Source organism: Pundamilia nyererei, unplaced genomic scaffold, assembly GCF_000239375.1.
Source record: "Pundamilia nyererei isolate P.nyererei 1_Seehausen unplaced genomic scaffold, PunNye1.0 scaffold00001, whole genome shotgun sequence".
NCBI classification, from domain to species: Eukaryota; Metazoa; Chordata; class Actinopteri; order Cichliformes; family Cichlidae; genus Pundamilia; species Pundamilia nyererei.
The window spans coordinates 7,580,509-7,591,597 of record NW_005187402.1 but is presented as its reverse complement, the minus strand read 5'-3'; the positions used below and the strand labels follow the sequence as shown (position 1 = coordinate 7,591,597).

General features: G+C 37.2%; 2 protein-coding genes across 2 annotated transcripts in view; one reads left to right on the top strand and one right to left on the bottom strand.

The window, feature by feature from the left end:
* The window catches only part of lrrtm2 (leucine rich repeat transmembrane neuronal 2), a 4,271-nt gene extending 2,700 nt beyond the window's left edge, over window positions 1-1,571 (bottom strand). Inside the window, exon 1 of the mRNA XM_005719632.1 lies at window positions 980-1,571. Within this exon, the coding sequence (XP_005719689.1) occupies window positions 980-983 (4 nt within the window). The 5' untranslated portion in view covers window positions 984-1,571. The remainder of the gene's footprint in view (window positions 1-979) is intronic.
* ctnna1 (catenin (cadherin-associated protein), alpha 1) overlaps window positions 1-11,089 on the top strand; it is a 54,572-nt gene that overhangs the window by 13,117 nt on the left and 30,366 nt on the right. Inside the window, exons 2-3 of the mRNA XM_005719633.1 lie at window positions 4,945-5,025; window positions 5,316-5,468. Coding sequence (XP_005719690.1) covers window positions 4,945-5,025; window positions 5,316-5,468 — 234 coding nt within the window. The remainder of the gene's footprint in view (window positions 1-4,944; window positions 5,026-5,315; window positions 5,469-11,089) is intronic.

The window sequence follows — 11,089 nt, the reverse complement described above, 5'->3', positions numbered from 1 at the left end:
GAGGGTGTCTGTGTGAGGAGGCTAGAAGTGTCTTGTGACACATCTTCCTGATGTATCCATCATACACTTGTGGTGTTTAGTAGGTAAGACAGGAAAACAAGTCATTACATAAACTTCTCACAGAAGCATCTAAATGTGCACTGTGGCTATTACAAAGATGAATGTTTTCAGTTCTCTGTGCTGTCTTTCATTTGTGTGGGGATGCAATACTGTAGTGTTAATGTCTTGTGTACCTTTCCATATATCCAAATGTGTGCTTATTCTTTCTACAGGGTCATACCAAGTCCATCCAGTGTGTGACTGTTCACAAAAATGAAGGGCGGCCGTACATCTACTCGGGGAGTCACGACGGACACATAAATATCCTTTCAACACTTACTGATTGTCGCTAATGACTGTAAAGGTTACTCAGTGGGACATGCGTAGGCAGCCTGTCCCGCATGTAAGTTCAATCTTGCTCAATTGTTTTCAATATAAAAGAGGTTTGATGTTTTTCTGTTTAACACAAGGTCATTACACACTTGTAGTGATAATGTAACGTGCCCTTTTTTTTTTTTTTTTTTTTTCATTTCATTTTTCTCCTCTCCCTTACCATTTATATTAAGCCTGTTTTGGTCCACATTTTGTGCTATTCATTCGAGCATAATTTTCTTAATATTGTCGTTCTTTTTTTTTTTTATTAAGTGCTCTATGCTTCTTTTTTTTTCCTAGGGGAGGAAAAAAGCATAGATCTGTTATCTGTTCAGGAAAAAATAATAATTTTTTAAAAAAAATCTTTTTTTCATCACTTATGAGATCTTCTAGAAGATTCAAATGTTAAAAATGTATGTCTTCCCAACTCTTCTGTCTGAAAGAGGAAACATGAAGGACCATTGCAGTAAATAGACTAGGCAGAAGAGCTTTTAGTCTTCAGCCTCCCTCACTCTTACTTGTATTCCCTATTCATGTCCAGACCTGTCATATAAAGGGGCTAACTTACCCATTCTTTTGTGCACATCGGAGGCTGCATTCAACTGTCCTTTTCCGCAGACTCTTGGAGCAACCAGATGGAAGAAAAATCCAAAGGGAAAAAGCCCTTTTGATTAAGCACAAAAGGAATCAGCCTCTTGGGAAATAAAGCAATTCTGAACCCACCCAATTCAAACAAAATATGAAATTCCATGTCCCGACTAGATGTTTATTCCTTTTATTTTGTTAGTCCTTTAATTTTGTTAGTCCTTTAAAATCCAGGCTCATAGAAGAGTGAGTCTTTTTCTTCCAGCCCACGAATCCTTGAAGAAATTATTTTTTTTTAAGTTGATCAGTTGCATCCAGAGCGACTCCAGTGATCAGACCCCCCCCTCTCCCTTTTTCTTCTTTTTCTTTTTTTTACCCTTTTGTTTCCTTTCCTCCGCAATGGTGTCAGCTCAGACCGTTAATTGAAGATCAAGCGCTTCTCTTTCATTGCCGTGGTCCTCCAACCCTAACTTGTTGATGGCAGCCAGAGATCTTGCTTCTGACGCCGGCTCAGTCTCAGCATAGCCTCTGCAGAGCTGTGAGCGGAGCCCTCGTCTGCTAGCTGAGACGCAGGGAGAGAGAGAAAAAAGCAGAGCAGGGAGTCAGGGATGTTATTCTGTGCTTTTTTGTTGCAGCCACTCACTGCTACAGAGTGGTGGCAGCCTGGCGTCGATCATCACTACTGTTTCTCTCTCTCTCTTTTTCTCTCCCACACACACACACAAACACCCTCTCACTCTCCTGCTCAGTCACTTGCTCTCTGCCTCATACACAGTGCTTGTGCACCTTAGTCTTCCTCCACCTCCCTCTTGCATCTCCCTTCCCTCCCACTGGCTCGTCACCTTCAGAATATTGATATCTTGAACGTGTTGCGGCAGCATGCTGTTGAAATTAACCACAGCTGTAAATCTCAGTCTCGCATTGCTGCTGTTCTGCAGACTGTATGTATAAATGTATACACAGGACATAAACCTTAAAAATAAATAAATAAATAAATAAATAAAAAGAGAGAACGCAGCAAAACAGGTTTTACTACATCAGTGCTAACATAGGGTGTCAAATTTACATATCCTGGTTGCAGTTCTTTAACTTTTGAGGACAGGCATGTGATCAATTGCCAGCTCCTTTGAAGTTAAGTTAGGCTAGCTTTTAAAATGTAAAGGTCAAGGAAAAATACTGGGTTATTCATGTGATGCATTAAAAGGATTTGAAATTTACTAATGCTAACATGTATCTACTTGACCTTAAGCTATTTTGTGATTATTTTTATTTTTATTTTTTTCTGTTGGAAAAATGTTTGCATTTCAGAGGGTTTTTTTTAAATAAATTTTTTTTAATCCCCCTTTTTAAAAAATAAATAAATAAATAATAATTATTTGTTTATTGTTGTTTTGCTGTTCATCCCTTTTGGTAGAAAAACTGAGGTAGCTGAAAAGTCGAGGTGTGAAATGAACCGTGGTGATGAGAAATTCCTTAATCCCTTGTCCCTATAGTTCTTCATTATTTAATGTTTGGTTGAGGTGCATTTTGGGGTATATGCATCAAATTAAATTGCAATCAGGCAGACTACTTAGCAGAAATGGTATGAAGAACAGATGGTATCCTCCTCAAAGTTGGTTCTTCGGCCCCAGTCTCCTTAAATTTATCTGATCTGGATTTTGAACATTTTTAATGATTTTTAATGAAAGCACGTAACAATGCACACTGATCACTTGATTGGTGATGGTGAATTCCATATTTTCTGTTTTTTCACAATTTAAGTTGGAACACAGAAAAAGTAAGCCCCGTCATTATCTGGCGGTGAATTTGCAGGTCATTTGTCCTGCATGTTGCTGTATTTTTCCACATCTATTTTAGCCTGCATCCTCAAAATGGGAGAAAACATGTAAAAATACTAAGACCTTACAGGAATGTTCCATCTGTCTGTGTGTCGTCTGCTTAGTGGCAATTTGGCGTGTTGCAAACGTAAATTTTAAAAGGGGGAAAACATTAAATTATACTTAATTTGTACTTAAAGTTCAATAAATGTATAACTTATAACTAATCCAACTAAGATTAACTTTGAAAAGCAATAATATTGACTGCATATTATTTGACTCTTAGAGGAGACTCTTGCTTACATTGAAACACTAGTGGGTTTTTGTTGAACGGGATGTTCCTAAATCTGTCCTAAAGGAGATGGATATACTCACCTGGCTATCATAAAAGATTCTACAGAGAAACTGCTTCCATAATGAGCACCTGAAGAAGTGCTTTAGAACCCCTTGGCGTGGAAATGAAATATAGGCTAGGCATGAATGAAATAGGATTGAAAGTGTTGGGGCAAAGCAGGCTAAAGCACTACCACAGCACTGTATCCAGCCAGCACAAAATCACAGGGATTAGTGCTGTGGAGCTCCATGGCCCCTAACTGTGTGCACAAGCCCCAAACGGGCATAAGGCAGTGGGGGATGGGGTAGGTCAATGCTACCGCCATCCATGGTGTTACGTTGCAGTTGATTTAAGCATTATAAAGGAAAAGAGCCCAGAGTCCAACTGGTCCTTTGCCTTTACTCAGACCTTTCCTGTCCATCTAATTTTGCTCTAATTTTATGGCTCTCCACTATCTGGGAATTTTCACTCTTTCTCACTTTATCTTAAGCGTTTCTAAAAGTTTTCAGTGTTTTTCTTTTGTACTTTGCAGAATGTGATCAAACATCTCTCTACTAAAACTACTCAGTAGTTACGAATGTGTTCACTGCAAGGCAGCCCCTGAGTGCTTGTGTGGATACAACTAAGAACTTATTTAAACCAGAAATGGATGCATAGGTTTAAATGTATAAGACTGATATGATTTTGGGCCTTTATGACTTTCCCAAAGTTGGTCAGTGCTTTTGTGTAGCAACAAGTCACCTCTACTTACGTCACCTTATGATAGCCAATCCAGTCCTTACTTTGTTCTCAATAGTTTCCACAGTTGGGAGCTAATGTTGGCCTTTAAAGCTTGAAGATAAATGGCTTATTCTAATACAAAATGACCAAAGGACTTGGGCAGCATTGTAATAAAAATTAGTGAGGGGGAATAATGAAACAAAATGAGCACTTGTAATATTATTAACCCTGAATCAAATTAGAATCACAAGTGTGACAAATATAAAATGATTTACAACAGTTTCAAGTTTGACAGCCCATTGGATTTAGAAACGTTGGCTGTTACCAGACTACTTTTAATGTTGTGCGCAAGTCTTTATAGCATATCCATGGAGAGCGCTGTGGTGGTAGAGAGGCTTTGAAAGGATTTGGGTAGCTTTCCCCCCCCCTTCAATAAAATTTTGGATTTTAAAAGCAGTTTGCAACCAACAGAAACGCGTAAGAGGATGCATTGCACATTAAATATGACACTGATATAATGCAAAGAATCTTTTTTTTTTTTTTTAATTAAAGCCAATGTGGTGGCTGTTGCCCTGTTTACTTTCAGTGTGTATACATTATTAATTTAAATTGTTAGCTGGTATTCTGTCGGTGCATTACTTGCTGTGAGTCGGTGGAGGATGTCATTGTTTATTGGAGAACAAAATGAACAATAACTGGAGGCTTCAGAAATGAACTGGACTTGGTATCTCCAAACATTAGCTCCACGAAGCAGAATAGCTCAAGCTTGTTGAAAATTACATTTCATTTCAGAGTAACACCTACAGGGTGACCCAAGTCTGCTCTAGAAGAGTTTGGGTGACGTTAAAGTATAAATTGTATAACTACCCTGTTGGTTTAAAAATGAAAAGATGCAAGGGATGATTTACAGATATGAATATTTTTGTCATTTTGCCTTTTATTTACTCAAGACTGTTTAATATTTTAGGTTTGATATTGATTTAATTTGATCTGATCCCAAGACTTTTCAGGATTTTTGACACATGAGCTGGTCACCGTTATTCTACTCACTAATTACTACTTTTTTCCATGTTTCAGGCGGGAAGAAAGGACAGAAGCGATGCTCTGAACACTGCCATTGATAGAATGACAAAGAAGACTAGAGACCTTCGCAGACAGGTACTTTTTTTTTTTTGTGAACTTCCTTTTCCCTCTTTCCACTAGGTCTTCAACTTTAAACTGTAGTGTTTGCGCTCAGTGAACTTTTATTGGAAAAAAACAAATCAAATATTTTTTTCTTTACTTCAGCCTTTTGAAGTTTACCAGCAAACCTCAGGAGACTCTTGTCTCTCATAATGTCAGGATGTAATCTGTAGTTCAAAAAAGCTGTGGTAGACATCAGTCTGTATGTAAAGGATATGCACCAAGGGCATTCTAACGCTTTTTCAAAAAATCATCTTATTTCACAGCTGCGCAAAGCTGTGATGGACCATGTCTCCGACTCTTTCCTGGAGACTAATGTTCCCCTCCTGGTCCTCATTGAAGCTGCTAAGAATGGCAATGAGAAAGAAGTTAAGGAATATGCTCAGGTGTTCCGTGAGCATGCCAACAAACTGATTGAGGTATTGTATGTTTTTCTTTTTGTTTGTTTGTGTGTTTTGTTTTTGTTTTGTTTTTTTGTTTTCCCTTCCCCTTCCTCTCTCTCCAGTGCATTTGCAGTCAGAACCTGACCCACCCCCAGATCATAACACTCAAATGCTTCAACTCTATCCCATTAGTATTGCATATTTAATTTTTATTGTTTCTGTTCTCTGAGATAAAACTTGTGATAAGATTATAGCATTATTGTGCCTTTTAAAAAGGCTTCTTTAAAGGTCTTTGGTCAATTCAGTCTGATGTTGGTCACACTCTCGCACACAAACATTAAATAAAGAAATGATAATTATTAAACTTAATATTTAAGGAGCTCTATTGCAGATCCTGGATCCTTTTCCCCATAAAATGAAAAATAATAAAATATTGCTATGTGGCCAAAGACATCAAAATTGCTCTTTCTTTATTATATAATAATAATAATGGATTGGATTTATATAGCGCTTTTCAATGCACCCAAAGCGCTTTACAATGCCACTATTCATTCACTCTTGCACTCACACACTGGTGGAGTATGAGAAACAAAAATATTTAGATCATTATGAAACTGTTTCAGGCTGTCATAGTAGTCACGTGAGTAATCTTTAAAATCTAGTTTTGAGTCCATAACCTTCCACTAACAGACGAGAATGCAATACATGGTTAAAAAAAAGAATTCAAGATGCAAGGAGAAAAGCAAAGTAATGGACTCGATAGGCAAGAAACTAACAGAACATTCAGCCAGGCTCATTAGTGGTCTTTCCTTCCGTTCCTCTAATGCCTGTGTAGAGCATCATATGACATTTGAAAGTGACTTCTGTCTATGGGCATATTGCCATGAGTATAGCTGGATATGTTAGACTAGCCAGGACAAGCAACATGCATATTCACCAGGGAAACCATTGAAGCATCAGAAGGAAAGGGGGAGTGGGCAACAACACTGGGGAGTAACCCCTTAAGTAGCACCCGAAGGCCTGAGTGTCATATGTGGCATTAGAGCACTAGACCTTGCTAATGCATGGTTACTATTTGTGCTTGTAACACTTAGAAACACAAGGGGGGAGTGTGTAATTAAAAAAAAAAAAAAAAAAATTACATTTAAACCAAAGTAGTTTTGGCTTAAATTTGTTATGAACTTTATGGAGAAATTTCTTTTAGTAATTTTTGCTTACAGTTTTCATTTGAATATACATGTTGTATGATATCAATCTAAGAATAGAAGGTGCATCTGTAAAAACCGCTTATCAGCAGCACAAAAGAAAAACTGTACAAATTATGTTTAAAGAATGTAAACTCCAAATACTATTTTAAAGCTGGGGTTCGTTGTGGTAATTGTTGCTATCATGACTTTAACTAAAATATTTTACTTCCAAAGTCTCCATATCTGCAGTTGAACTGAGCTCCTACATCAGTCTAGTTGTACTAAAATATTTATCAGCAAAATATGTTTTTGTCATACATAAATTAGGAATGCTAGTAGTGTAGTAAAGCCACTGAACAGCATCTTGGCACTGAGTTGATGGGCATCATTATGGTAGAGTTTTAAGCACTGGGCAAAGTAACTTTCTTGCTCATTACGCATTTTCTAAAAGGGAGCCAGTTGCCATAAATTCCCATTTCAAAATCTACATTAGGAGATATTCAGTGTAATCTTTATCCTCCACATACTTTCTTTAGTGTGTTCCTTCCAAAAAATGACAAACATCAACTGCTGCAACACAAGCGTTCACAACCTAAGTTGATGTATGCCTTCAAACCTAGAGAGAGCCCAGCTCTAACTAGGACCTGGGATTTATAAATCATGTTTTGCAACAGCCTCGACAGAAGTTGCATACGTTACTCTTCATTTTGGCTAAAGATTTCTGCCTTTGTAGAAGCTGCCAACATTGCATTTTGTCATTTTTACATTAACCTTTTTAATTATTTTTTTTATGTATCCCATCCCTGGTTAATATGATTGGCAAAAGCACACAGTCAAGTATTATCTCACTTCTCAGGAAAATTATTCCTGTAAGCCAACATCAATACAATCGGCTGAACAGTAAGCAGTTCACAGTAGACCTCTTGGCTTTCACCTTTAAATAAAAATGGTTGACATTTACCTTCAAATGCATGGTAGGAAGTAGGTATTGAACTGTGCTGTGGGCCGCTCTAGATTAGAGCCTTTGCCAAACAATATATATGCAAATCAATAGAGCTGGAAAGACTAGAGAGAGAAGTTGAAACATGTTTGTTTCTTTATAACATATGGAACAAAAATGCTTTAAATGTAGGATGTCCTCTGTTCAGTAGCAGGAATAGCAAAGAGCAACCAGTCTCTGGCTGTGTTTTGTATGACATCGCAGGTTGCCCAATTGTAGTCTGCCGTAAGGCAAATGGCCTATTACATTACACACATTTTTATGAAAGCTACATTATGACTGACCCATATTTAGAGAATGAGGGGGATACAAAAACTGCATTCAATTTGGCATGCACCAAGCTGTGCTCTCATCCAGGCAAAGGGATGGTTGTCACATTATGCAGAGGGTTACTTATTTACCTCATTTAGATAAGTTGTTTGTTTTTGAGTGCACACTCAGTTCTGAAATATAAGCTTTGGAGTGTGAAGCCACTATAAGTCATAAAGATGTGCTACATAGCAGGTTGAGATGCAGAGATGTGCATTACTGATGGTATAATCAGCAGTGGAAAGTGAATTTACTGGTAAACCCCACCTAAGGATTTCTTTTGTTTAAGAAAAAAAATTAAGCATTGCCCTAAAGCTTGCTTTTTTTAATGTTAAAAAAAAACCCAACAACAACAAACTTGCACCCATTATCCATAACTCTAAAACCGGTCACTAAATATTGTGTTCCCTCATGTCAGTAAAACAACTCTTGGTAATCAGCTTTTCCATGAGTGCATGGAGTTAATCAGTGTATTTAATCTTACCTGTCAGTGGTATTATGTCATTGACATGTGAATGACCAGTTGTACACCCTTTTATTTTAAAAAGATTTGGTGTCTGAATACCTTATCCATTAGACCTGAACATCAATAACTTTTTTTTTTAAGCTTGATGTATGGACGGTCACACTGCAGTTGTATACTTGGCTCAATAGCACTGATACTAAACCACTGCAGTGATTAAGATATTTTATGCTAAATATATTATCCATGATATTAGCATAAGTTTGTTGGATTATCTGTCCTTAGTGCAACTGCTTGATTGGGATAACTGTTACAGGGCCATAGTTATTTCAAATAAATGCAACCCCAGTGTCTCAGCTTTAACATATGTTTGGTATGTTCACTGTGAGAAATATGGGTTTGAGATTTGTAAATCATTGCTTTTTTTTTCTTCTTCACTTTTACATTTTACACAATGTCTCAGCTTTCTTGGAGTTGGGTTTGTAGGTATTGTTGATGACAGAGTACTTCTTTAACAAGGGGTTGTGTATTAAGGAATAGCTCTGTAGGACAGGAAGGTAAGAAAACGGGTGCACTTTTGTAATTGTTTGCATAGACTGTAAAGTCGGGCTCCCCTGATACTTTAAATGGTATGGTACAGTGTTGCAAGTAGAATGGCATCTCTCTATGCAGAAACATCTCCTTTCCCAGTGGTTCACAGGGGGCGTCATCAAAAGCTTTTGTGAAAGATCGTGCAAGTAAAAACACAGGTCTTTCCAGTTTTTCTTCATGTAACCACTCTTCATTCGTCCTCATGGATTACTAAATGTTCTCCCTCAGGTTCCAGTATGTTTGAATAGCGATGTAGAATATGTTTATATCAATGTTTCAGTGCTTTAGCTACACAGTGAAGAAAGTGCTTCTCATCAGCAAATTACTCAGACATTTTAAGGTTTGAAAGGGGCTCCTCACTGCAATACTTTGGCAGCCAGTGATGCACCAGCCCATCAAATAAGATGTTTTTTGTTTTTTCTAATAAGTATTATTTCCCTGTCTGTTAATGGTACCAGAGGAAGGAGAATATCATCACAGAAACCTGTTTTTGAATAGAAGTTGATTAAAGGAAAAAGATAAATTGAATGCCTAAGCTGAGCTTTGTTCATTCCTTTTCCAACCTCGTGTTTTTGCTCCAATCAGGCATATTATTAATGTACGTTTTAAAATTCAGTGTGTCACCTTGGCTGACAGTTTTGTTGTGCTTTTTGACCCAGACGTCAGTAAAGTAGTAAATTAGTGACCAAACTTTAACAGATTTATGTGTGGGAATACAAAAATAAGAGCAAAGCTGTTGGACTCCTAGTGCTTTTGCTGTCATGAGTTGGTTTAGTCCTTTGTAATTGATTATGTTTCAGCACATTTTCTATCTGTTGAATAATCCCATTTTGGCGCAGTTCCTCACATCCCAGGCATTCTGTTACAGCATTGCTGCCAGTATATGCCAACCAAAATGGGAATCTTCAAAGCCTTTGACCAAAATTTATGTCGCTATAAGTAGATGTCTAATGTAAAACTTGAGTATGAAAGACTATTTAGAGATAATTGTAGGAGAGCTTTATTTTAGTCAAGACAGAAAAAAATTACTGATGTTAGCAGCTGCAGGCAAGATTTGCTTAGTTTAGCACTCCCGTTCTCACTCTACTGCTCACTTTTTGAAAGTGTCATTAATATTTGCCTCTCCAGGAGCGTAATGGCAATCTGGCAGTCTTGTGATTCAGTCACTGAGAATAACGATATCCTTGAGTTAACCAGCTACAACTTAGATTTCCATTTGGTGAAATTTACTTTTATTCTGGGAATTGAATACAGAACTTTCCCAACAGCTGGGCTTTTGTTTTTCTTCCTACTTTTTTGGTTTCTCCCTCTGTGTCATCATATTGTATCCTTTTTAGCAGCTTTATAAATTAATCCACAGCAGTGGGTTTGTATTCCACAGGGATTAGTTGTATTGCAGAGCTGCTCAATTTCTGACGGAAGAATCCCTAAACCAGGCTACCATAATGAACTTATCCAAGTTTAATTATGTATCTACAGTATGTATGGCGTTTGTTTCTGTTTTTTCTCAAAATTAGTGCAGTGCCCCGTTCAAAGTGCTGCCTTTATTCAGAACAGGCTTGCAGCATCTGAGATTTGTGGCGAGAGGAATGGTAACAAAATGGATAAATGATTTGGGTTGCTAACACCCACTCTGCTTGAGCCAACACTGCACTTATTGGTTCCTGTGAGTTAGAGGGACCATTTCAAGCAATGGAAAGACAGACACTAGCAATTAAGTGTTTAAATTTTCATATTGTGATTATTTTCTTATCACAAATATCAATATTTATCGCAGCTATCGGTTTTGTTACTTGCTGTGAAAATGTGCTGAAAGTATATTAAAACAAACTGAAATTGTCTTAACAAATGTTATATTGATTGAGGGTTATAAACAAAAAAAGACCACCACTGAATATGAACAATTTAGTTTTGACTGTGGTTTTCTTCCTTTTTATTTGAATAATTTATAGCTCCACACCTCAGCCAAGCGTGATACAAAGCTTTGTACTGAAAACAAACATTTATACTAGTTTGCATATGAGTAGTTTTAGCGACTTCACACACCTTAAATAATTATCAAGAATCAATGGACACAACACTGGAAGGTTTTTCTTTCTTTTGTTTT